The sequence below is a fragment of the Amblyomma mixtum genome, chromosome 1 (genome assembly GCF_055824585.1).
Source record: "Amblyomma mixtum isolate Tamu chromosome 1, ASM5582458v1, whole genome shotgun sequence".
Lineage (NCBI taxonomy): Eukaryota > Metazoa > Arthropoda > Arachnida > Ixodida > Ixodidae > Amblyomma > Amblyomma mixtum.
In genome coordinates, this window is record NC_143012.1 from 240571774 (window position 1) to 240599628 (window position 27855).

A 27855-nucleotide genomic window follows, 5' to 3' on the forward strand; every position below is an offset into this window, starting at 1 on the left:
CAAGAACTTTGAGCTACTCCTTTTTAGCCAGCACGAAGGGGTGAGCTAGCTTTGCCGTTGTTGCACATTCTATTTAAAACTGAGTCAGTAGACTCCCTTTTGGGAAAACTTGAAGGAACCAGAAAAATTCGTTTGGCATATCAAAAGCGTGTCGTAAAAGAAGTGCTCCCAGAATATATATGTGAGCACGCGGGGTGTGCCTAAATATATTTTACATTAAAACAATGAATAAAATGGCCTTGCAGTTAAAGGATAATTGCAAATACTAGAAAATTTATTCTTTGCTATGCATGAAGTGAACTGAACAGTGAGGGCATGAAACAGTCTTGCTTTGAATGCTTGAAAATGGTGTTGTTTTGAGGGTTGCCTTGTATCAAGGTTTCTGCAAACGTTGGTCTTAACTGAAAAACTCCCGAAACAGTTTTTCTTAAGCAGTTTTCTTTTACATTGAATTCTGTCAGAAACCAACCAGATGTCCTCATATTGTTCATCTTATCCGAGAATTCATCTTAACTGAGTTTGTCTTAACAGGAATTTACTGTATTATGTGACACGGGTGTGATCAGTCAATGCGCTCAGCTGACTTAGCGGCAACATAAAAATCACATCTCTTGACTCCAGTGTGTGTGTGTGTTGCACCGCATCAACTTATTTGTGACTGACGAATTTGGGGATGTCTCGCAGTTTTCTTCTTTGTATACATGGACATTTGTATTCATGGATCACTGTGGGGTGTTCACCTACTATCACTAAATAATTTATAATCAAATTTTTTTTCTCTCACATGTTTCGGTTTCAACAGCCAAGCGGTGGCTTTGATATCAAGGGTCAGTATAGGTCATTTGAGGCATGAAAAACAACTGCGATGTAATCGCTGCTTCATTGTTTTATTTCACTGCAATGCTAAAGCCAGACTGCCTCAAAAGTTGGAATCACAAGTGGAGAAGCAGCAATTCTATTGTAGTTTCCTTCATGCCTCACAAGACCTATGCTAACCTTTTGACGTTATAGCCTTCGCTTGATTGTTGAAACTGAAACAGGTGGAAGAAGAAATTCAGTTGTAAATTGTTTAAAGGGACACTGAGGAGAGCACTATTAATATTTTTTTTATATCAAAATCCGATAGTTCGGCATGTCATGGCTTTGTTGCCACTTGGCCGGCAGCGAAAGATGCATTTATTTCTAAGAAATTTGGATTCGAAGTTGAAAAAGTTTTTCCCGCCGCTCTGATTCAAACTTGAGATTCTCCTATGACGACACAGGACTAAGTGATGTGAAACATGACGTGCGCATGACGTACCACAGGCTCCGTGATTTCTGGCTGCCAGCAGTGCGGCTATGGTGGCTAGCATAATGCGGCCTAGCAGCAGCCGAAAAGAAAGCTACCGCCGGCCGGACGTTGAAGGCATCTATCGGCTATTGCGGCCGTCGCTACAGTCGCTTCGATTACGTTTGCACTGGCATTTTGCCAGCGTTACGATGGATCTCTTTCTCGAAGTCGTCTACGAAGTTCTTGCAAATAGACAAATTTAGCATACCGTGTACCTTGTTACCGCTAGCGGAATACCGGGAGCCCGCCTACTGCCGGAAAACAGGCGCTGATTGGTCCCGATGCTTCAGGAGCGTGCGTAGCTGCCGGGCACGTGGCGCCATCTGGCGACGTCAAGGACATTTGCGCATGCATTGGCTGCGCCTCAGGGATTTGTGGCCTATCGGGTCCTAGAGTTGCTAGAACCATTGGTTCTAGCAACACTGCTTTGTCCTATGACGTCATCACGCTTGTACTTGCGAGTTCGGCCTGTGGCGGCGATACCTGCATTTTGGTTCTTGCTCGTTTCTACGTTACAAGAGCTTTGTTGTTAGTATGAGTGGCGTTTTTGTAATCAGGAGCTGGTATTCTGTCGATACAAGCCAACTTCAATTTCTCCTCAGTGTCCCTTTAAGGTCTTAGGTGAGTAGCACTGGTGTTCCATGTACAGTGATGTCTTACGCATCATAGCAAAGAAGAAAACATGCAACCAAAATTTGATGTCTTTACTCCTTTAAGGTGAGAACTCATAGTAGCCTTCTACTATTTGCTTGTTGTTAGTATGCCTTCAACTTGCTCTGTCCATTTTGGTATAGCTTATGACTAGGCGTGCTAAAAGTCTCTCATCAGGTGGTGGAACAGATAGACTTTTATTTTTCGTCATGAAGCTCTAAGCACATGCGTTGGGTTTACAGTAGGACCCCTCTACAGTAAAGTAGGTCGGACCAGCAGAAATCTACTATATATCAAGGTCTTTACTCTATCAGTTGTTGATGATGGCATGGCTGACTATGCTCTTTGGCTGCTTACCAAGCACGAACTGTTGTTTAAAAAAAAAAAACATTCAGAAATACCTTACTTCCTGCTCTTATCGTCCATTTATGGGATAATTATTTATTATCAGTTATCACGTTTTCGACATGGAAGTACCGCATTTACACGGATACAACATGGCCACAAAAATGAAGCGAGTTTGATTCCATGTGAAAACCAAAGCCATCCATGATACGACGTCTTCTTCTGTGTCTTCAGCATCATTTAAGGGGCAGTAGTTGAGAAATGCGCGCTACAAAGTGAAATGCGGCAAAACCGCCTATGCAGTTCCGCCGAGCCTCCACTTCTTGGGGCTGCTTCCCCGTGCTTCGCGCTGCTGTGCTAGGAACCCATGCCCTATTCTTCCCGTTTGCACTTCTCACTGTATTTTTACTGGCTTACCTTTATTAGCGACCCGTGACGCCTTCTTTCTACGTTCAAAGCCAGCTTTACTTTACTTTTTCCGTGCGTGCCGCACACTTTCCCTCACGGCCTCAAGGTTGCCAAAAAGTTGGCTTCTCCTCGCGCCTCTCTAGCTTGGTGGCGAAGCCACCTTAAAGAGCGCATTCGGTGTCTATTTGCATTGCGATCCTGGACTTCGCACATGCCGCAATGTCATCATTCCTCAAGAAGTACATCGCCGTGGCCAGACACTCTTTATTATACCCGTTTCTTCAAAACAATATCTTTACTATAACCGAAACAATATGTACAGTCGTCTACGGAAGGTGAAATGGGACCGTATCTTCACTTTATCCGAAGTTTTACTATAACAGAGTTTACTATAGCGAGGTTCTACTGTATTTTAGTTTGCCTCATATGACATACATTAGTATGTTTCTATTCAAACATGAGGCAGTTATGTGAGATGCAGTCCACTGCGCTGCCTGTAGCATTTTATTTTTTGTTAGAGTGACACAAGTGGTTGAAGAGCGATGGGAGATGTGTGTTGATATATCGAATGACGGCCAGCTGTAAGCAGCAACATTTGATTTGACACCCAGCAGCCATGCATGCAAGTAGTTACTCAAGTTTGCTGAATTGCCTTTTTCGTGTGGCTTCTTCTGATTTCAACTGTCAGTGCTATGAACTGAATTGTGCTGCATTGAAGTCTGTGAATGAACGTTTAGTGACGCTATCTTGCTACAAAAATTTAATGCTAGCACTTGGTGATATAAAAGCAAAGGCTGTGAAAAATTTACAGTTCATAAGAAGATGCATATAGGCAGACTTGAAAAACTTGCACTATTGGCCTCATTAAACAGTGCAGCAAATTGAAGGCATGAACTAAGGGGGACAGTGGTATGTCATTTGCATGACAGGTGTATGACAATTTTGCGTATGTGTATTGCCTCTTTTATGTTTTTTCCTAGTTTTCTTGATGACATGAAGTTTAAGCAAGCAAGTTACCATGCTGTAATATTAGGAGAGTAAAAGATAAGAGAAGAATTGAAACTTAGAGATGGGTGCATTAAACCATAGGTGAGGCTTTATTTAGAATAATGCACTCCCAAATATTTATGTGCTCTTTCCTTCCTCCTTTGCACTATTGCTGTAGTGAAAGGAAAATAAGTTTTTCAGCTTTTTTGGTTTGTTGACTGCATTGAAAAGAATGCATGTTGCTGGCCACATGCATAGCCATCAGCACGTGCCCATATTCCCATCCATTCAAATCTCAAGAATGATTGGGTCTTGTTTGTTTGTGAAATTCTGCAGTTCTAGCATGGTCTGTTGTCCACTGTGTTGTTCGTAATAACGTTTTGTACTAGGGCACCCATCTGTTTTGTTGTTGTTGTGGTTGGTCATAATGCATGGTTAAGTTTTCTTCTGCTGAACCCATTTTGTGTTTTGTTTTTGTTTGTTCCCACTCCCTCCACCCTGGTTCTTTAATACCATTCGGAAATGAGAAGAACACACAAAGGCTTCGCCAGTGAGGTACAGCGACAGCCCGGACTACGTAAACTTGCGAAACCTTCGTTGTGATCCCGAGTTTTTTCACGAAAACCAGCAAAAAACTTACACACCTCCAGGCACACAAGGCCAGAAACCTTTGCGCTCTTGTCTGATTCAACCAAACAATGACAAAAGGCAGCCGCCTTTGCAGCGTGAACAAGCGGGCACTAACTGGAACCAGTCCTTGACAAGAATGGAGCAGGGCCCAGCAGACATTCACAGCGAAACCCCACCTTCGTACAGTCAGCATCGCGACCCTCACAATACGAGTCACCTACGTGCCTTCAGTCCATTTGAGAAGCCGTATTCCAGCGAAGACCACAACAAGTCTTACGCTGAAACCAGCCGCCCGAATTTATACGACACCACCACCACATACACCCATTCTGACAGGCAGCTGAGCCCAACTAACATTCTCGTGCAGCGAGGCAACCAGAGCACAGCTGCAAACAGCCATGTCAGCAGGGAAAGGATCCCGCAGGTGAATGAGCACGAGGAAGCCAGGCAGAGGGATTATTCTTCGCCAAATCCTTCCTCACGGTTAAGGCAGCAAAATGACGACTCACTGTTTCTTGAGGAGAAGAACGCGTCACGCAGTAGACCATTCATGGCCGCCCAGGATGGCAGCGCTCAGGACTTGAGAGGTACCCTTGGACGTCACAGCGCACGCTTGTCGTCTGATGAACGCAGTGCCACAGATCACGAGGGCAGTCTTTCAAGATCTGACTGGGGCCTCTCTAGTACACGACCCAGCGTGCCTCAGGAAAAGCTCTATGGCAATGCTGATATGTGGCGTCACAAAGACAGCCCCGGATCTTCTCTTCGGCCACCACAGCAGCCTGCTAAAAAGAGTGCCAATGAAGAGGAAGCATTTTACATCAGAAAGGAAGACTACTACAAAGCTTCGCAGATGTTTTATCCGAAGCAGCCTGCTTCGAAGACGCTTCTGGGTTCTGTTTCTGACTTGGAGAGTAGTGGCAGTGGTGCAGTTGAAACAGAGACATTTGACAGCCGCTACCGGAGAAGCTCGGCCACGCCGAAAAGCCCACAGTGGCAACTTGACAAAGACGTTGGCTTGCCTCTTCCCGATAACCTTGATCTCTCTTTCCAATCAACGAGCAACAACTCTGTGTTTGAAGCATCCTGTGAGTGCCAGACGCCTGGGGACCAGAGCCCCGAGCTTTTCCAAGGCACCCTGCGGCCAAATCGAACGTATGTGAGGGATCGTCAGCCCCCCTCTAAGAACCCTGCACAGTCGACATTGAAAGACCTTGGCACCGACGCCGACAAGTTTTCCGAAGCTACCGAAGTGAAGACGCCCATCGGAAGCTCCAGCTTTGAAGAAATGCGCGCTGCATACCAAAAGAAAAAGGAAGCTCCGCCCACAAACATAGTGCAGGACAGAATAAAGTGCTTTGAGCCTAAAGACCTTGAGAAGAGTCCCAAGCTTGCTGCCGAAATTGGCCAAGAGGACTGGGAGGCGGAGGACAAGAGGCGCTTTGGTGAGACAACCACACCACTGGCTTGCAATACGGAAAGTCAGCGGGACGTTGAGTTCAGGACCAGTGCAGCTGATGCAGCTAAGATTGATTCGCTCACTAAGTATGGCAGCTCATCAATTTTGGCAAGCCTTCACAGAAGCGCCGAGCTGAGCAAGGAAAACACCCAGTCGGCGTATGCTGAGCAGCTTCGCCAAGAGGCTGTGTCGAAGTCTGACCCCGCGCCTGTGCTTAGGCACTGCCCGCAGCAGTCCCCTCCCACCAGCACACTGCAAACCAAGCCCACCGAAGCTCACTATCTTCCAATGGGCTGGCTGACAAGTGAGGCAGACTACGTTTCCATGAATGTTGATCTCAGTCCTGGTTGTTCACTTGAGGAGCCCGTCTACAATGAGCCCATGCTGCCTGTCACTAGCTACGCGCACGAGTCGTATGGAAAGTCATCGCTGGCTTGCCAAATTCTGAAAGCCGAGAGCTCGGGATCAAGCAGTGATGGTTCTACAGAAAACATTTACGAGCAAGTCCAGCAGATCGTGGAAGAGTCGCACACAATGCCATACACCAGTTCCGGGAACGCTGTCCAGCCTAAAGGGGAAAGCCCACCTGTTTACGAAGAACCATATCGTCTGATGCCTTCGCAGCCCGAGAGCAAGCCACCTGATAAGGTGAAAAGCCACGAGCTTTATCTAAAAGATGGAAGCAAGCAGTTGGTGAAGAAAGCCATTCCAGACTTGTTGCACCACGAAGAAGTCAAGGACTCTGGAGCTTCAGATGCAGATGATGAGGCCAGTCGGGCTGACTTTGACACTGCGACATCGTCTCTGCCTAGCTATCAGAAGGAAATTCTTAACGATCACATGTCGGGCCTGCCTCTTCGGTCTCCAGCACAACCTTACTTGCCCGTTTACGCGTCACATTCCACAAAATACTCATTCAGAAAGGCAGAGGATGCAGCATCATCAATGCAAAGTGCAGACACTTCGAAAGAGTCTGAAAAGCGTGTTGCCAGCCAGTCTTCGAAATTTGTCTCGTTTGCGACAACGACCACGTTGTCAACCTCCAAGATAAGCTCTGAGGCATTTGCCAAAGTTCCTTGTTACCAGACTGAGAGCAGGCCCACCAGCATTGGCTTGTTGAAGAGCCTCGATGGGGAGACTAGCTCAAGTGAGGCTGGCTCAAGCTTGACAAGCTCTGTGCTAAAAACTAATAGTACGGACACCCCGCCTCGTGGTATGTCGACACAGGGAAACTTCAGCCAGGTTTCGTCACCTCTCTTATCTACTGCGCCTGATGTGCTGCCATCAGAAGTTCGGAGTGTGGTCTCAGAATCCAACTCCAATAAGGCACTGAACAGTAGCAACAACAGTGCACCGTACTACTACTCTGACATCTTTGGCGACAAACTTGGGGCTATTGGGAGTCCGCCAGTGCGGCCAGCTAGTCAACAGTCGCGCACAGCACCAAACATGCTCAACAACACTCGTGACGTGACACCCTTGTCGTCTCATTCCAAGGACCACGTCGGTCGAAAGGTCAACAAGATCTCCACTCCTGCGGCGCTGGGCGGTGTAAGTCACACTCGGACGCTTAGCGAACCACAGTCGGCAGCTGATCTGGAGAACACACTGCGTGGACTGCTCCACCCGGCCAACACCCGCAAGTTCTCTGACGCAGAGCGCAACAAGTATGTCGCTGGCCACACGCTCGAGAAGACGTCCCATATGTCGCGCTCAGTGCTCAGTCACATGCGCTGCAAACAGCAGGCATCGGAGAAAAGCCAAGCCATGTCCGAGGAGCACGGGAGTCCCCCCGACAGACTCGACTCCGAAGAAAGCGGCAGCCGGTCTCGGAGCCCTGGGAGAATGCTGCCAAGGCGTCTGTCCCGCTCGCTGGAAGACATCATTGACAGCTCGCCGGCAGTAGCAGAACATCATGCAAGCCGCAGCAAGACACCCGTGATAACGATGGACTGTCAGGATGAACCTTACTATGAGAATGTGGGGTTTGGGAGTGCCCGTACGCAGGCGTCGCCTCCGAAGCCTCTAAGTGGAGCCAGTCCACAGGTGTCACCGGCGAAACACAGTATATACGACGGTGAAGACCTGTGCCGAGAGTTTGTGGCTGCTGGTATGCTGAACGATCCGCTGAGGCTCCTGGGGAAGTCGACGCCTGGACAGCAGCTTCAGCCTGAGAGGCCGATGAAGACGGCGGGGGGTGTTGGCGACTTTGCACAGCAGGTGGGTTCACTGAGCGCCAGCCTTTCGTCACTCAAGCTCTCCTCGCCTGAGCGCCAAGAGGATGCCTCCTCCTGTCCCAATCGTAGCAGCACCCGAGTTGATCCAGGTAACTGCATTTTCTCCTTAAGCCAAGTTCGCTGTTTCTCATTTTGTGAACAGGCTTACCCAGCATTTTCCATTACAACCTTGCTCCGCAAATACCCCCCACCCGCATGGCCTCATTTGTTTTTCTGGTGTGCATGTCAGACGCAATTTCCCAGCCAGTGGCTTTGTGCTGCTGTTTGTTTTTGTTGCTTGATCCAGCTGTGAGCAAATCCAGCTGTGAGCAAATGACAGCCTTTGTTCTCTGCGTTGTTTATGCTATTTTGTTTGTTTCTTTTTTTTTTCAACCCACAGGCAAACGCTGCTGGTCAAACGACTTCCAGAAGTCGAGTGCTCAAGGCGATCTGTACAGGCACAGCGTTGACAACTTGTATGCCCGTGGAACTGAGATTCAGCCAAAAAACGTGAGTGCACACAATGTTCAATGCATCGGTGCAAATTCCTTTGAGAATTTATTGTAACTGCATTGGACGTGACCCTCTCTTGCTTCAGCAGCACTTCTGCCTGCAGTATTTCTAAAGAAGTAAATAATAAAAGAGTCTTTCTGTAGAGGTTTGCCTCTTGCTTTTAGTGTTGTGACTTCAAGCACTTATTTTTTTTTTGCTTCCCCACAGTTGCCTGCGAGAGGCACCACTGAGCCCGCTCATTCGTCCAGTGTGGTCAGCCTCAGTCATAGCATTTCAGCGGGCGATCTACTTGGAAAGAGTGTAAGTTTTAGAGTATCATTTTTGGTATCCTTGTTGAGATCAGTTTGTGGCTTGTCCGTCTAATTTTTCATTTTTTTTATTACCGCTTATTTAAATTTTGGCGATCCTGCGCTGCTTAAAGCGGCACTGAGAACAACTCCATACAATTGTTTTGTTCTTAGTAAAATTCAGTTGTGTGGCTTTTTCTGGCTGTGTGTAGAAGACACGTTTATAGCTGAGAAAGTGAGACTTTAAAGTGTGAAATTTGTTCTGCCAGCCACTGAGGTGAAACTTGTGGCATCAGGTTTTCACCATCTGGAAGCCAATGGCAGTGTTACCTAGCTTTGGGGAAACCATTTACAAGATTAGTCCCATTGTCGTCGCTGTCTGCTTGTGGAAACAGCCAGTGGTTGAGATACATGCATCTCCTGTGTTGTTCTTGTCAAGCTTATCTCTGATTTTATTGAAAGTGTCCGCCTTGTTATTTGATGTTGGGAGTCTGTCGATAGAGGCCAACTTCAATTTCTCCTCAGGGCCCCCTTGAGCACTTTTATGCTTGTGTCTGGCACTGGAAGATATGTTTGTGTCTGGCATTGGAAGATAGCAGTGTACTGTATGATGTGACTCTAGGGGGTACTGTGATCCTAGTGGGCTTTTACAGGTTGCCAGAGGGTGCAGTTTCAACTCCTATACCCTCCTGCTCCATGTGTTATGCTCGTAATGTCAGCTTTCTGGCTGTGTTTTCTCTGCTTTTTTTCTAATGTTTTTATTTTTTTTATTTACAGCATGAAGAGCTGGTCCTGTTACTGATTCAGTTGAGAAGAAGTCAAAGCAATTTACTGTCGTGCCAACTTCAGTGCAAGGAAGAGATGCAGGAACTGAAGCAAAGCCTTGTCCAGAGGTCGGTGTTTTGGCAGTTCAGAATTCTGCTCTATTTTTTTCTACGAGAAAGCTGGATTGATGAAAAGAAAAAAATAATTTGGCTGTTTATTTTCTGATCACATAAGATAGTAAAAGTTTTGAAGATGGGCAGGTTGGTTATTTAGGAGCTGATTTCTTTTTATATGCAAGCTTCAAAGACACATTGTCATTATCATTAGTACTGGAGCAACAGTTTATGCTGCTGCTACTGCTGTAGAGGTAGTCTCAGGTGATGTGCCATGCCCGTCATCCATTAAAAATCATATTGCCGCCGTTAATCCAGTTGTCATTCCTTTTCCTCAGCTGTTTCCTGTCGTGGGCTGTTGGCTGTTGCTTCAAGAGTGCCTGTGCATTTTATTCTCTCCTCATGAAATGACAGGTTGATATACAGGGTTATATTTTTTTACCTTTACAGATTTTTATTTTAAAAACTGTGAGAGACACATTGGTGCAGTGTGTTGTGCTGAACTGTATAGCAAAGCAGACATTACATACCTCATATATATCAGTAATTACCTTATGTTTGATTTTAGGAGGCATGGTTGAATTGCGAAAATGATAGCCGGCGACATCGAAAGTGAGCCCTGTTTTTAAATTTTCTTAATTAGTAATGTGGTTCGAATTATCAATCGCCAAAAATGTGCATTCAAAAGTTTGTTGACTTGGCTTTCCCACATTACCTAATTATAAAGTGGTGTTGAACGTGATATTGACGCCAAAATCAAGTTAGCATCTTCTGCATCATCATAAACGCCAACTGTGCCTATATTTGTCCATAAGAAATGTGAGAGGCACTATTTTTTAAATATTCAATGCAGTAAAGCCAACTCAAAGTCGTTTCAAATGCATATTTTTGACGTTCGATATTTCGAATCACGTTGCCGATTAAGGAAATTTAAAAACAGGACTCACCTTCAATGTTGATGGCCATCAATTTTGCAATATAACCTTGCCCCCCAAAATAAAAAGTAAGAAGTTTATCTGTTAATTTCAGTTAATTGTTTAATTACTGATTCATATCAGGTACATATCTGCCTTGTTGTACAATCCAGCTGGACAGACTGCATTGACGTATCTCACAGTTCTTAAAATAGAAATCTGTATTCTTACCATAGTGTGGTTGCCAATTTAGAGGGTGTACCTTCATGGCTGACCTATTTTCAAGCAGGTAGAGCAGGTATGCTCTTTCTGTGAGCCATGCTGAGGCATGTTGTAGACAGTCATAGTCACTGTGGGTGTTGTTGACTGATGTCCACCTTGAATGGTAATTGGTCGCATGTCTTGTACTCATGGCTATTCGGGTTATTGGAGAAGTTCCATGTGAGTTCTCTGTCTACTGCCACCATGTTTGCAAGAGACACAAGCATGCTTTTGTATGGATTTAAGTTGACCACGCTGTGACTTTTGCAGTGCTGTTATCAACATAGGGCACGATACCTTCCCAAATGTCCTTACCTTGTCAAGGTGCCTGCACTATAGAATTTTATGTCGCTTGAAAATGTGCAACTGCTTCCATTCTAACCCCTTTCACAGTGGCACCCAGAGCAGCGCTGCAGACGTTCAGCGGCTGGTGGGTCTTCAGCGGAGCCTCAATGAGCTGACAAGGAACCTCGACCTGACGCAGCCTCTCATCAGCCTAGTTGAGAACATGGTCAAGCTCGGCAGCCTCTACAACGTTGCCGGCATGAGCAAACAGGTTTGGGAACGACTGAAAGTGCTCCTCTTGTGTTTGCACGATTGTCTTATGTTGGCACTGTTCTTGTCTGTGATTGTCTTGCGTTGGTACCAAGGGCACGTTGGGGGATTAATCTTCACTTGTAAACATACAAGCAAATTCAGCAAATCCAACTTGCTGTGAATTGCTCAAGTGTTTTCTCACTTTTGATTTCTTTTTTTTCTCTCTCTCTTTCCTCAGACCAAGAAGACGGACGAAGGCGAGGATTACCGCTACGAGGACACCTATGCCGACACCCTAGAGGCAGAGACACTGGAGAAGCAGCAGCAGTTGGTCGAGAAGGAAATTCTGCACATCCAGAAGATGCTTGCTGAAAGCACTTCGGTGAGTGGCTGTAGCTCTGCTGCCAGTGGTCATATTAAGGGAGGATGCAGGGTCTAAGTTGTGGCAGTCTCTAAAAAAATTGGATTTCATACTTCAGCTCACAAGTTGTTTACAGCACTGTGAAAGGTAGAGCTCACTCGTCCAGTCAGGACCAAGGAGGACAACAAATAGTCCTTCGAATAAAGCATGTCTGTCTCTGACTGTTTAAAATACGTTGTGTGTAATAAGTTGATTACCGAAACTTCAGACTCCTGATTTTTCGGACATGCATGATTATTCGGACTGGTCGCTAGGTCTTTGCTGTATTGTGATGCTCTGCACTGCTAGCTATGCTGAAAAAAAAAAAAAAACGCTGTTCTAACACAAAAAGTGCATTTTTTAAAATTGCAGAACATCTTAGATGAAACACCCAGTGTATTGTTCTATCATGATGGCTGCCATGCCTTGCTGACTGTGTGTGCCCAGGACAGGTAGAACAGTAAATGTCTGCCAAGGAAGGGAGCTTTAATCAGTGTTAACCATGTTGACACTCAGTGTGTCATGAACTCAAGGCAACTGTTAAAAGTTTTTTTGTTTTGGTTTGTTTTTAAGTGTGGCAGTCCACTCAAGGATGACCTGGAGGTGGAGTTGAAAAGGCTTCAGAAGATAGTGAACGACATGCTCCAGAGGAGGAGCAAGATGTCCCCAAACATCTACCTGGATAGAGAGCCTGAAACGAAGGCTAAGCCGGCCGAGTCAAAGTTGAGCCCTCCTGGTAAGCATGGCAGATAGAGCATTGCCCCAAAAACTGCAGCCTGTCTTGTTGCCAGAAGTGCATGCTGGGTACATGCTGGGCCTGTGGCTTGTTCAGCTCAGCCTCTGCCCTTGGAACCAAGACGTCAGAGGTCCAGTTCCTTGATACATGGCTCGATCAGCAATTGCAAAGTGTCTTTCTGGCACTTTTTTTGAGCATGAAATGCTTTTGGCCCCTATTCTTGCAATTTCAGGCGAAATCATAGCGAACCTGGGGAAGAACCTATCTGAAGACTTCCTAACTTATCCGTTGGAATGATGGCCAGCCGAAAAAACTTACCACGCTGCTACCTTGAGCAGCAGGATGCAAAATAACCCTGCCACAAAGAAAGAACCTCAGTTTTCTTACGCATTAGACCTGCCGCAGGCTGATGCAATGAATGTTTTAACTGGTAGCCTTTCATGCCATGTGTTCTCACGTTGTCTTTCTCACCTTTCATCTATCGTTTCACCCTTGCAAATGCTCGGGGCCTACTACCGTGGCCATGTAATTGAGGTGGTTGAGTCAGATAGAAAAGTTCAACTATGTTGACAATGGTAGCTTTATGTAGCTGCATATAAACTACGAAGGTTACCAAACGCATGGCACAGGGGATGAAGAGTGACCAAGTGCTAACGTACAGCGAAACAGCGTAAGCGGTGAGAGACGCTGAGCACTGCCCATCATTAAAAAGAAAACCGCTCAACCATGGTGAAGTGACTGATGGCGCTGGCTCCTCAAGCTGCAAAACAGCTGAGGAGGCCACGCATACTGCCTAATTTGGATATCAGAAAACAGCAGTAGGTTCAGCGCCCTGAGGCCCTGGCCTACTGCTGTGTTGCTATCACTATCTATGAGCCGTCCTAGATGCACTACGTCTTTCCTATGATGCATTTCATGCCTGCACCTACTTTCAACAATGAGATAGACTACATTTTTTTGTTTTATTGCCCAATGACCAGTGACTGGCTGTGTTTGGCAAAAGGTCCCATGGAGTCTTGTGCCATACTCAACTAATCTTTTTTGAGGGGTGGCCTCAATTTAAATGCCCATTCCCCTTTCCTTTCTAGCTTTCTTTTATCTTTCCGGCATCCAGCAGCCATTTGTGCGTCAACAGCAGGATAACAGTACACTTTGCTACAAAGTTGAGGCCTGAGCACCTATAACAGTTTTAAGGTATAGTTTGAAGATAGTGGCTGAAACCTCTCTGAGCCAGCTGAGTTTTGCAGCATCGATGTCATTGCTATTTGGGATAACTTATAGCGTGTATACTCATGTAAGAGCCTGCCCCTAACTTAATAGCCAGTAATTAAAAAAAAAGGTCAACCAAAAGAATTGCTTCATGGTTGCATAATTTTGCCCATGCAGTACAATACGCTAGGAGCTGATAGACAATAACTGCCTGCTACACTTGGTATGATACTTGGTTGTATCGTGTTCCTTCTAATGAGGTGTCTAGCACTGCTGCATAAATTTCTGGCGTCAGCTTGTTAGGAACTGCATACATATGGTGCACACTAGGAAAAGGGACTTTTGGTTTGTCTATTTAGTTACTTCTTTTATTATTCTCTGAATGAAGAGAACAGACAATAAACAAAAAATCTTGCATAATAGCTTAAGGTGCAATGTTAGGGCAGCAGTCACTGGTATTGAGACTGGGCAGTTAAGACGTACCCGCCACATTTAAATTCATTTACCCTATTTGTTGTGGCATTCTCTTAAATTAAGGCAGTATTTGTTGTACATGAATTGCAGCTCTGAATATCAGCAGCCTGCCTATTAGTGAGGAAAAGTTAAGGCAAGATGTCTAAAGCTGAGAAAATAAGGTTTTGAGCATCATGCATGATGACTATAGTTGTGTTGTTTTCAGTAACATCTGTCCATGGTATGTACACCTGCTAAAAGAAAAAAGTTCCTGTCTGTTTTCATTACATAATTAGTTAATGGAACTGCAGCTACTGTTCAGTGCTGGTCTGTAATGTGTTAACGTCCTGGTCTCATTAGTATTCTAGTCAGTGTGTTTATGAGGGGATCTGTCTTTCTTATACAGAGTTATTATGTAATTCAAATAAGTGAATAAAAAAAGCTTGTTGTATGTTCTGAGTGCTAGCGCATCTTCTCGTTTCTGTTTTCAGCGAGTGTTCCGGAGCGCAAGCGGCACCAAAAGACTTACTACGAGACAGACCTGGACTCTTCAGTGACGAGCAACCTTGCATTAGACAGCCGGCCAGTATCGTTATGTGATGTGGTCAATGTGAGTTTACTATCTTTAACATCTTGGTATGAACATTTTGTCATCCCCTGCCCAGCTGTCTGATTTCGCACTAAAGGGAAAAAAAACACACTGCTGTGTATGAAAACCTCTAAAAACCGTTTATTTTTGATGCTGCTTGGCTCTTATGCAACAATCTTGCTTAGCATGGAAGTGCTCGAAGTATTCTCTTGGGTAGAGGCACGGGTGTTCACTACATGTCCTGCACTTACCAACATCTTTATTCTGCTGCCTTTAGCTTCAGTAGAGTTGCCAAAGCAAAGGACCTCCTCATGTCTCCTGTTGGACGCACAGTTGAACCTCATTGTAACGAAATAAAAGGGGCCCTGCAATTCCATCATTATAACCGTTGATTTGTTGCAGCCGTCTGAGACCTTGGCCTCAACTGTCACATGCCAACTAGCTTGCCTGCCACTGTGTAGACCGAGGACAACACGGCTGGCATTTAGTCTTTCACCAATGTGTGTTGAGTGAGCTGAATACCGTATTTACTCGCGTAATAGGCGCACTCGCATAATAGGCGCACCCCTAGTTAGGGCGCGAAAAATCAGATTTTTTTATTTCCACGCATAATAGGCGCACCCCGAACTTCGCACTGTGATCAGTACTGTATTTACACGATTGCAAGCCGACGCCTCGCCACCCCCCGCTTCCCAATCTTTATTTTAACAAAGTTTTTGCTGAACTGACTACTAGTCCCTACTAGTGCTGCTGCCGTTGCAGCTGCTGCGGACCCACAGCACGTACAACGACATCGCGTAGAACAGCCGCACACAGTTTTCAGGGATGCTCACTTTAAACGTCTGTTTGGAAAGCTTCATCTCCGGCCGGAAACGTTCCCGACTTAGGCCCACGAAAACCTCGGCGCATAGAGTCACGTACGAAAATTTAGGGACGCCGCAGTCGCAACTGCCGCACTTCTCGGCCACATCGTATTTTCCGACCTGCCGCACGCTTGCCGCGTTCGAGAGCAAACTCCCAGCCGTGTAGCTGTTAAGGTGCTTGCCCGTCGAGCTAAAACAGCAACAGCTAAAACAGCAACGCTCCACGGCAAAGCCATAAACCACGATAACTATCGCGCAAATCCCGGCACTTGACAGCAACAACAACAACAAAAAAAAAACGAGCTGGAGATGCTGATCGCGATATAGATAGCGAAAGCTCGCGGCGGAGGAAAACGATGATGATGATGAGCTTGGCCTTGGGCGTCCTCCGTGGGCGGCGTCTGGAAGCTCCTGTGCACGTGTGTGGCCTCCGCGCCCGTTGCGCGCAGCCGGAGCCGATCGCGGAAGCCTCGGCGCGTGCATTCCAAAGGCTATTCCCGCGTGTGTCGTGGAAAGTTTCGGTGCGACCCTTACACGGATCTTTTTTTTTTAACATTTTCTTCGCGAAAACGGGGTGCGGCCCGTACACGAGTGCGTTTACGCGGTGTGTTCAATTTTGCGAGTCGAAAAATTTCCGGAAATTTTACCCCACGTAATAGGCGCACCCCGAACTTTGAGCCGGATTTTCTGGAAAAAAAGTGCGCATATTATGCGAGTAAATACGGTATGTGAATCATATCAGCTAGCAGCTTTGTCAATGCCTACCCGTTCTTTTCATGGCCCACACGGCTCCAGCACATAGAAACTGGGTCTTGTAGAAATAATGTTTTAGATTATAAGGAGAGTCTTATTCTGAAATTTAGTCCACTTTCTAGGCTAGAAGCCTAGAAAACCAGAAGAACCTACCATCTGAACTTAAGGCTGGTAAGCTTGGCTGTTTTCATGACTTCGGGGCAAAGAAAAGTTTGAGAATGAAGGAAATATCAGCCGGAGGTTATATACATGGTTTTGTTACTATTGGGACTCCTAGGTGACGATGAACTGTGGCTTGTGCTTGGCTTTTTCTGCATGCTTTGCCCGCTTACACTATGTGCAGGCCTCTCAGATTGCCGATCTGGAGTCCCCGAGCTTCTCCCCAGAGCCAAGTGAGATGGCCGAGGACAGATCCTCCTACCTGACACAAGACATCAGCAAGGCAGACGACCGGACAAAGAAGTTCTATGGGTTGCTGCCTCGCGACCGTGCGCAAGAGATCAAGACCGTGCGCATTGTGAAGCGCGAGTCTGAGCGCCGGAACAAAGGCAAGGACCGCCGCAAGGGCGGCCTCGACGACTCTGTGTTCCCCTGGGTGGTCGAGGAAGGTGACGCTGTCTTCTGCAACGAGGAAGAGGAGGAGAATGGTACGCAACTTGTTCTCGCTTTGTGAGTCTAGTAGATACCTACAAGGAGGACTGCCATATACCTTGACAGACACAGGATGTTGAACATAGCTGTGTAGTTGTGGAGCATTCTGGTTTTTTAATGCAACAGCATTATACTTCACATCATGTGATTTCGCACCCTGTGTAAGTCATAAAAGTCACTGATTGATCAAGAGAGCGATGACGTCATCAGGTCACATGACCGACCACGTCACAGGAATTAAAAACTGAAAAGCAAGGGGAGGACATGCAACCGTGAAATGGACGAGGCATTTAGGTTGGGTAATGTTCTTGGCAGCCGCAGTGGCCCCTCTGTGAGAGTGCAGCTGCTCGTCGGGTGAGTCTCGACATGTGTCGGGCAGTTCCAGTTGGCACGAATCCATGGCCTACTTGAAGTGTCTCCACAGCCACGGGGAGCGTAGACTCACTCATAAGTTCTTCTACAGAAGCTATTTTAATGCTGTCACATTCCACTCTTAAGGTGACTGAAGCATTCATTCCACTTGCTCTGTGGTCTGCAAGGCTGTTCTGCTGACGCAGTACATCTCGTGTCAGCATGTCTGTGATTAAGAGCCCTACTTTACATTATACTCTCCTTAAATAGTATATTTTGATGGCCGCATTTGGTGTTGAAACCTCTCTCTTTATGTTTTGTTTGATACAAGGTCGTGATGTTGATTCCACCTGCAATTCTCAAGAAAAAGGATAGCATGGATTCAAAACAAAACATGTGAGAAATGGCAGAGCAGAGAAGGATGTGATTTTTACTGTAGCTGTACTGCTTCAGTCAAGATGAATTGTGTGTGGTGGTTATGGTTTAATGCGATCTTATGCTTGAGCATTTTTCTTTTTATTTTGCTGGCACTAAAACCCCCTGTCAGATTTTGCCAATATTTGTTTGTGGAAAGCTTTTGGAAGGCGGCAACCTGCCAGCAGGCTTTATGGCCCACTGTGCACTTTGACCTTGACTGTGACCTTGAGTGGGTTTCGAACCCTCGGTGGCGCGAGCAGATCAGCTTCGCTGGACACTGCATTAGACTACCACGTCATCACAACAGCTGAACGTCCTGCGTGTTTAACTGCCAGTTTCGCACTGTGCTTTAGATGTCGTCGTCTTCATCTACTCCCATCCATGTGTAATGGATCCAAAGCACACCGCTATCGCATTGCCCTCTTAAGCCGACCCTCGAACTGAAACCCAAGTGCGAGCGCCCCTAGTTCATATTTGGCCTAACCACACTAAATCATTCATCTTTTTTTTTTTAAGACCCAAATGTGTGCCTATGGAGTAGGTATTGCTTCATGATGCCTATAAATGCTTTGGAAGCAGGTATTTGTGGTAGGTACAGTGTTCATCTTTCGATTTTTGTTCTTATTGTTTTTCCCAGAAGCTAGAACAGCTCCTGCAGACACTGCTGGATCAACATATGAGTCTCCATTCGAAACAAAGGTGACCTCTCAAGCTCCTCTTAGTTCAAAGCTAAATGTGCTCGACGTGTGCGCTTTGCAATGAAATTAATCTGAAGCATTTTTCATAATACTGAACAAATTTTATCGTAGTGCTTTTCCTGATTTTCATGGCATGTGACAGCCTGTGCTACATGTGTAGTTTGTTTAGAAAGTTGTGTGCAAACCATCCTTGTATTTTTTTGTGTCTGGTCCTTTTTAGTATATATATTGGTTACTTGTGCTTGTAAAAGGGAGATACATGTGTTCTTGGTATGGGCTTTTCATGACTTTGTTTTTCCCAGCGGCAGCATGCTGAACATTTCTGGCTTTTGTGCTGCTAACACAGTAATCATAGCGCGAGAACAACGCAAGACAAGGATGAGATGGGACAAGCGTTGTTCCCACGCTATGATTACTGTGTTAGAATGAATTACCAACCTGACCAAGCCTATTCTGTTCTGAAGACTTTTTCTGCTGCAAATTAAATGTAATTGTTGTTGTCCTTCTAACACTTCCAATATGAAGGTTAGTGAGTGAAATTTTACAATACCTTCTTGTCGAAATGTCTCTGCAAATGCAAGCAACCTTGGAAGGATGGTTTGTGATGCAAACTTAGTAATTCGGGAATGACGGCCTGTGAATAATTCAGCACAGTGAACTCTCGTTAATTAAAACTTGCTTAATTGGTACTCCTGGTTTCTTATTACTGAAGTTAACTTTGGTCCTGTCTACATCAAGCATATTAAAAGGCTCTTAATTCGAGTGCAATGTAATTAAGACACATTTTAAATTCCGTTTCAGTTAAAATTACTAGTGTTGGCTGACAAGGCTACGAAACTCCATACAGTTTGTGTATGCTCCTGTGGGGGCTGTCTGTCTGTGTCTTTCCTTGTATCCTTGACTTCTCTTCTTGACGTTTAAAACCATGCTTTGATCTGTCGTTCACCTCTTTTGGGCTTGTAATCTTGAGAGCCAAGGAACTATATGCAGAAGCCACCTCAGGACAGCACCTCCAGCTCAGAAGACCGGAGCACCAGTTCATCATCGTCAGACAGCACGTCATGTGGGCAGCGCACACCGGTCAAAAACGAGTCTCGCCGCAACAAGCGGCGGCACTACACCATCTCTGGGAGCCATCCTTTCCTGGAGCAGCATTCACCTCCCAAAATGGTGAGCTTGGCAATCTCTCGCTACTGCCTGCTGCTTCCGCTGCTGCCATTGCTACTTCGAAATTTCATTTTTCGAAGGATGCCAAAACACAAGCTCTTTTTCTTTTCCATTTCAAGCAAGTGTTCTGGCTAGTCTTTTGGTGCCTTAATGATGAACTGACTTTGATGTTGCCTTACTCTTTTTCTCAGCCCTTTCAGGCGCTCTGTACACTTCTGTGTGCATTGCAAATCAGCAACTTTTTCTGTAAATATGCTTCACCTAGCAGTGTATTCTCTGCTTCAGACGAATTTAGCACTGCTGGTATTGCAACTGTAATGCTCTGTCATGTTTGCTAGTGAACGCAGTGAATAATATTTTCGAGAACAGTCACATTAGCAGCACATTCTCCGCCATTTTCATGCAGACAGTTTTTTACCACTATTAGTGATATCTTTTTTATGTGTTCCTACCATCATGTGCATCTTCGAAAAAAAATGTGCTCTCCCGTGACTTCAAGTAGACACTCGTTAGACAAATCTCGGGCTAGGTTGCTCGTGCATTAAAGCTGGCGTATAAGTTCAGCAACTTGTATTTTGCTTCCTAGCTTGCTGCTATTTCACACGTACCAAGGGAAACCCTAGGATGATTTAAGTGCATTTTGTTCGACAACACAATGTTGACTATTCAAACGGAGCGGGTCTCATTTGAGCAAATTTATCATAGTTTCTGTGTTGTCTAGCACATTCGTTCACAGTTTATGGAGCTCTGGGCTTTTCTATCTCATCTCCCTGAGAGCACCAAGAACGACTGATAAGTGGCCACCCTTTTTAAGACCGTTTAGTGATCCAGCCATTATTCATAAACCTATTGAGATGCATGATCATGTTGTCATGGCAATGGTAGGGTAAACGCAACTACATTGTCTGCTTGAACTTTTGCACATATTTGATGGTACACGCAATTAAAATGTTTCTGGCATCACATGCGTGAAGTGCACAATAAAACTGTATAGAAGATAAACCATGCCATTTAAAAAATTTATGTCGGCACTTGGTTACTTTGACTTCATCTGTTCGAAGCGCCAGGCGCTCATGTTCTGCAGTGCTGTATTTACTCGAATCTAGACCATTCACAGTTCTGGGCTGACACCCAAAAATTAAGGCCAAAAAAAAAAAAAAAATTCCTCGAATGTAAGCTGGCCAAAAAAAACAATTCAGCAAAACAGCAGGGGCAGCATACAAATGGCATTTATTTTCACAAACCTGCTCCCGGTCACTCATCACTGTTCGCTTCGTACAGTACACAATCTTCTGTATCATCGAGGGCATTGGAAATGCTGCACTTTCGGAACAAGCGCAACAAAGGCTGCAGCAATCCGGCTAGCTACAACTCCTGATAACACAAGTTTGATGCAGCATGTTGGAGTTAGCTCGCGCGTTTCGCTAGTCCCTTGGAATGCCTTGCTCTCTTCCCAGCTTTCTTGCCAGCTCTCTCACTTTGGCCTGAAGCACTTCTGTGGTCACTTGAAGTGCCGCTGACCTCAGCGATTTCACGAACTCCGCCAGTGATGATTCCATTTCGGGATGGTGGCCCCTCTTTGGACCCGTGAAACTCCTCCTTATTGCAGTGCAGGCAAAAAGCTCATCATGCTGCCCCTCCAGTGGCGAACGTTCTTTTCGTCCACCCCAACGTCCCGACCGGCTTGCAGGTTTGAAGACTGCTCTGTGGCGAGCACAACTTTTTGCTTGAAGGCGGCACTATGATGGCGCTGTCTGCTTGATGCGATTATGTCGCTGAAAAACCACTTGTGAAAAACCTGCACTGCCGCGGAACTTGCCCACGCCACCGCACAAAGAAGGTCAAAAGGGTCGCCAATGCTTGTTTGTGCTTTTATCTGCACCTGCTGCGGATAGTAGCGGCTACTGTACCATCTTCTGTCAGCATTTCCGGGGGTATCACCTGCGTGTTGCTTTTTTTTTTTGCAATTTTATGCATTTTTGTCGTATTTTATGAATATACGACAAAATTCTCGAACCTAAGCCGACCTAAGAGTTTCGTGTTTAAAAAAAAAAAAAACCATCGGCCTGGATTCATCATCATTTATTTAACCTTACAGGCTCTTCGGTTACACCATTGCATAAGGGGGGGAGCAGCACAAAACATGGTACATTGGTCAATAATATCAAGCAGAAATACAAGGTACTGGGTTCATGTTATCACTATTCTACAAACATAAAACATTAACGTGAAACGTCAACATAAAAGACGCAGTGGCTCAAGAACAATTTGGAGTAAAAAAAGAACACATGCACACACTCAGAAAAGCGGAAAAATAACTGAGTACTTGAAATGCCGCAGTATTAATGACTGCCTGAATTTATTTGGACATTTTAAACAAATAGGATACAGTGATGAAATGCTAAATTGAGACATTCGGTGCCGGCGTTCGCAGCTGGCAGCGAATGCGGCGTCTGTTGCATATGCTTTTGTATTCATAGCACAAGATAGGTAGTGTGCTGGGGACGCATGGTGCTACGATAAACACAGTAGGAGTATTTGAAAGCACCACAGCAAAGTATATAAGCTTTTGCTTTTCCTAGATGACAGATGTAGTTTCTTAAGGTAATCTCATCAAGATGCACCTGTTCAGGCTTGCATTACTGCGTGCAGCTAGACATTTGAAGACTTACAGAAACCGTTGGAGAAGGGACCTAACTTGACTGCCTGACAGCCAGCTTTTTGTACCAAGATCGTCTTAATGTCGCAGAAACAAGAACTGCGTGTGGCTTAGCTGCTGACCATTGTGATGTGAAGAATGCATGTCACAGGTCAAATACTTTTTCTCGCGCATATTCAGTGGACTGGAGAACATGGTAGACCTCCAGGAGAGTTTTATCTACGGGAGAATTGAATAGCGACACTTTCATCTTACAACATGCGTAGCCGCTGTTGCAGCTGGGTACAGCGCACTCCTTGCCCATAGTAACACATAACGATGCACTTCTTGCTGTAGCCAACTACACTAGAGATTAAATACAGCAGGTCAGAGGACACATCTGGAGTTGTAGTGTGCATGCAGTTCAGAAGCACGAGACGTTTCCACAATTGGTCTCACACCTCTCAGCAGAACTTCCTCATGACCATATCAGGGATTGCTCTCAGCAGTGTGATGTCATGAAATGGTTGTGCAGTTAGCCAGGCAAAGCAACTAATCTTTAGACGTGCCTCCAGCTCGGGCTTCAAGGCAGCAAGCGCTGTATGTCATCTACTTAAGCGGACGACACAAATCGGCGCGGTCAGTAATGGAGGTATTTGGACAGTAAGCGGCATGATAGCAACTAGCTGCTCAGAATTAGGCATCTAATTACTGAAAGCAGGCTCCTCTCAAGGCTGGAGCCTTTGATTACTGATAAAAGTTGCAACTTTTTCACTTGGATGCCGCTGCTTCATAGAAGTACCTGCAGAATCAGCATAGAGCGTAGCCCCCGAATATGTGGTAGTACCTCTAGTGGCAACAGTCTCATCCAGTCACGCTAAGTGGCCGTTCCTTCACCCTTCCCCACCGTCGGAGCACCTCACTTTCTTTCACCACGTTGTATGCTATAGCTGAAAGTAGGAAGGCAAAATATTCTGTTTTGTTCATAGGTGCTATTCGCATTACATTCTGGCCTGATGGTCCAACACCTTACATTGGATAGGAGGATGAAATCTGCGGGTTCATTTGTACCATATGCCCTATTAATTCTAAGGCATTCACATCACGAGGCTTGCTTTCGGCTTCAAGTGATAGCATGCATTGCCACTAATGCAGGCTGCTTGTTTGCGGTCTCGTGATGACATGGACATGGAGCGGTGCCTGAGAACGGTCAACACGCCTGACATAGTGCGCTCCACCATCAAGAAGTCTGATGTTTACGACGAGCAGACCATCGACATGCAGGTGAGCTTCTCGCTTGCGCTTGCTGCCTGGACAAAGCCCTTTTTTTGTATTGTTGCATCCTTGCTTGCAAGCGTGCAGTTGCCGTACAGAATGACGTGTCAGATGGATTAAAAGACAGATGTCCGTACCCTTTAGTGTGGAACAGGGGCTGAGTTTCTGGTCTTGAAAGACATGATAAAGGTGGAGATAAAGATAGTGGAACAAGATACACAGTAAGAACGACAAGGGCTCCACCTGTGTTTATGCTGGGGGAAAGAGTGTGGTGCCCCACATGTTGATGCTGGATACACGTTTTTTTTTTTTTTTTGTTGGGGAATAGTCCCCTTTATATTTTATTATAATAGGCTCACAATTACAGGCAAATCAATTTCCTAAATGCCACTTTAAGTTCCTTTTACAATTTATGCTGTTGTTCAGTATGATACAGAACAAAGGTTATCGGTTGTTGGCAAGATGAGGCCGTTGAGATTTTCCTACCGTGGCATTCACTTGCTTTCCCACAAAGGGGACTGCAGACTGACAGAACTGTAAAGTGAAAACTGTAGTGGTGTATTTCTGCTATCTTCTAGCAAGCATAAACAACAGTAGAACATTGTAACATACTCAGGTTTAACCTGAACTTATCATCTTCAAATCACTGAATACTGCAGACCTTTTAGCCATGCAGTCAGCATAAATTACGATTAAACTCATTTTTTGAGGATTCAACAAAATTCAAGGATTCGAATGTATGATGCCTGTAGGTAAAGCATGCTGAGTTTTTGGCGCTTGCATTTAAAATCACAAATTAAAGCCATGACGATGTTCACGCTTCTTCTCATAGCATCAGAAATGTGCAGAGAGGCTGTGATGACATCATCAATGGTGAAATTTCAGCTTTTCGCTGCTTTTGCCCATGCCTTGCCGTGTCTCATCAAATGCTGCCAAGCAACGCTTTTGCTAGCTTTACCTCAGGTGGTATGTGTTCTTTCGAGTAAGCTGTTTTGCATTGGAATTCATTGATGACATTACCTGATGCCATGCACTGCAGGGAAGCCTTAATACGATCGCGGTCCTAATGGCAATTATGTTGCCAATTCAAAAGCTAGCACAAACATTCTGCATGCTTTACCTGCATGTTTCACACCTTTGCTCCCATTAAGCTCATCGAACTCGAAAACCTTTTCAGATGCCCTTTAATGATAACACCTAGAAGTACTGTATGTTGTTACATAAGAAGGCAGTGTGGCATTGCTGCCTGATTGTTCAATTTGCTGCAGCCCCAGAACATAGAGCCTCAATCTCAGTCAAGTTTCACAGAGTTTCCGTGGTTCACAGTTACTATAAATGTTCATCTTAGCCACGAAGGATGTGGCTCATAGTAGATTATCTTTTCACATTGTATCAGTGGAAAGCTAACCAAATACTCTCACCTTATTTGATGTATCCAAGAACTTTTCTCAACCGGGGCTGTCTACCTGTATTCCTCACCTTCATGTCTGTTGGAGATAACTGGCAGCCAATGACAGCATTGTTTCTAGTTCGTAGTTACAGTTCTAAACTCACCTGCTTTTGCTGTGCTTGCAGATTGGCTTACCACAGAAGATCCTCATTCCTGAGAGGTACATCGAGGTTGAGTCCGAGAATGTGTCGGCTGTGGAGCAGCTTCGAAGAAGCCTCAAGGCAGCCAACATTCGCAAGATGCTCACGGAGACTGTCGGGTACTTACCATCATTGCAAAATATCCATGTATTCACAGATGCGAAAAAAAAAACGAAGCTGAGAATGGTCAGGAAAGGGTTGGTACAAAGGTTGCTGGTATGCAGTAATTGTAGTTTTCGTACAAACACAGCTGTGATGAAGTGGTGCAGTGACTAGATGATTGGTCTTGTATCTTGATCTACTTAGTTTTGTTCAGGGCCAGCCCTGCGTTGTGTAAAGGGAGAGAGATGCTGTAATGGGAGGAAGGATGTGGATATAAAAGAGAGTGAAAGCTGTAATGTTGATATAGGGCTGAGATGGAGGCTACAGTGGTAGCGTTCACAGTCTGCCCCACATTTGCAGACCCACATGTTGCTACACCCGTTCATCGTCAGTCTCAAAGCGATGCACTCTTTTGTTACTGTTTAGCCCACTTGTCGTAGCCATCTCTAAATTAGAAATGCGCGCTGCATGGTCTTTCTCTCAGAGAGAAACCAATTTTAAGTGTCCAGAGGCCGTGACCACACCCTCAAGGTTGTGCGGCCACCACATCACCAACATTGTGATCACCAGCCATCCTGTACTCGCCGTGAGCAATGAACAATGGTGGGCAGCCTGTACATTGCCAATGTCGTGATCGTCACTTGTGCAGTACTTTCTGCGAGCACAAAGTGGTGATGCATGGCCCGTATATCTCCAGTGCCACGATCGCCAGTCACTTATTGCTCACTGTGAGCATTAGTCAGGGGCACAGGGACCATACATCACGAACACCATAGTCACCAGTAATGCAGTGCACACTGGCGAGCAGTGAGTCTTGGCACACAGCGATAAATGTATGCTTTCATCAAGCATTTTCTTTCAAGGTTTCTCTCGGGCTTCAGCACACAGATTATGGTTGTTTTTTTTTGCTGGTATGAATGTTTTTCGCGACTTTGTGTATTATTTCTTCTGTATTTGATAACTCATTTTTACGAAGTGAAATTTTCTTACAACGCAATAAACGACCAGTGAACCTTGCTGGCCATTTTGCACTTAATATTTAGATTTGTTATGGAGCGTAACACTTCCACACAGGTTCAATGTGGTAAGCTGCACATGGCCCACTACACATGGCCTAGTTTCCGTATTTGCTGCATAGTTGCATAGCTAAAGCCATTTGGCAGTGCGTTTGGTATGCTTGACTGTATTGAGGTTTCAAGGTTTCTCTGGTTTCACAGACTGAAGTTAGCAGATCAGTGATGGTAATTATTAGTGTCGTTTGGTACAGGTGCTCAACATGTTGGTTGTTTGAGCCAGTGAGGTGCATAAATGCTAAAAATCTGACAGCAGCATAGCAATGATGTCACACACAGTGCAGCCAAGTTTTTGCGTGTTGTGCAAGACAGCATTAATCTACTCACTGTCGCATTTTTTTTGTGCTTCCACTTGCATGCGGCAGTGAGAGTTCAGCTGCTCTTTCTCTTGCAACACTCCACGAAAAGTAACTCAACCAGGGGCCCTACTAGAGGGCACGAAATATGCAGCTAGGGTGCAAGGCTGTTGCTGTTTGGGCAGGTACGAAGACCTGGGGGCCCCTCGGGGATCTGTGGAGGCCCTGCGCTCCAAAGTGGGTGAGGAGAAGCGGCGTCGAGCACACCTCCTCGCCCTCAGCCACACCATTGCCAAGGAGGTGATGGAGCGAAGCAAGATGGTCGCAGGTGAGTCCCAGTGTTCAGGGGGGGGGGGAGCAAATCACTCAAGGGTCTTGTGTGTGTGTGAGTTCTGAAAGTGAATTGTTCCTGTGGCGTTTTTCTGCGTTCCTATCAATAGGGGATATTCAAAATTCCGCAAGTGCGCTTTCCTGCATAACAGTGTTGCCCAAAACAAGATGGCTGACCATGCGTTTCCTGCTGAAAGAAAGCAAGAAAGACTAGTTTTTTGTTTGATTCTTCCAAAATATGTTTCTTACATTCTATCCACACCTTTAGCGCCTGTCCTGTAGCCCACGTTGTTGCTTTATAGCGAAGTCGGCCATCTTGTTTTTGGCAACATAGTTATGCGAGAAAGCGCACTTGAGGAATTTTGAATATCCCCTATTCCTGGCCATCTTTTTTTGTGGATTCTCGTCAGGATGGCCTTCTTTGTGCCACGAAAACTGAATCTTGCCATTGACTGGTTTCCATTTGCAAGAGGAGAGGGCAATGCATTCACAGGGTGCATCATTAAAAATGACGGTGTGGTGGTAAACTGCTGTTGGAGCTCCACGAGGTAAAGGGCAAGGCTTTTGTTTAACCGTGGAACTCTTTTAGCTGGTATTATTCGCATGCTCTTCTTAGAAATTTGTCCTGAAGGCCTCGTTTAAAGCTACTTAGAACAAGTTTCAAAACCTTTTTTGATGCCAGGTGAGATTCAAGTTGGTGCTGGTCATATGCTTAACTGGTTGACATTTTTGAACAAGTTAGTTCTTCAAAATCAGTGAAGCGCCACCTCACTTGACACATCACCAGGCATGTGGCTTTTTTAGATTGTCACGAGCTTCCTTTAGCAATGATAGGTGTCAGTTAGGCT

General features: G+C 45.4%; 1 protein-coding gene across 5 annotated transcripts in view; it reads left to right on the top strand.

Moving 5' to 3' along the window:
• Positions 1 to 27855, top strand: part of kmr (pleckstrin homology domain-containing family A member kramer) — a 64740-nt gene that overhangs the window by 12806 nt on the left and 24079 nt on the right. For 3 of the 5 annotated variants that reach the window (XM_089565252.1, XM_089565254.1, XM_089565264.1), the window contains exons 9-22: positions 4252 to 8136; positions 8427 to 8536; positions 8747 to 8839; positions 9604 to 9719; positions 11273 to 11435; positions 11655 to 11798; positions 12390 to 12552; positions 14706 to 14824; positions 16763 to 17066; positions 18476 to 18537; positions 19527 to 19706; positions 23497 to 23625; positions 25192 to 25325; positions 26863 to 27005. In XM_089565252.1, the coding sequence (XP_089421378.1) occupies positions 4252 to 8136; positions 8427 to 8536; positions 8747 to 8839; positions 9604 to 9719; positions 11273 to 11435; positions 11655 to 11798; positions 12390 to 12552; positions 14706 to 14824; positions 16763 to 17066; positions 18476 to 18537; positions 19527 to 19706; positions 23497 to 23625; positions 25192 to 25325; positions 26863 to 27005 (5745 nt within the window). The remainder of the gene's footprint in view (positions 1 to 4251; positions 8137 to 8426; positions 8537 to 8746; positions 8840 to 9603; positions 9720 to 11272; positions 11436 to 11654; positions 11799 to 12389; positions 12553 to 14705; positions 14825 to 16762; positions 17067 to 18475; positions 18538 to 19526; positions 19707 to 23496; positions 23626 to 25191; positions 25326 to 26862; positions 27006 to 27855) is intronic. The other 2 variants (XM_089565259.1, XM_089565265.1) reach the window with 2 other exon arrangements.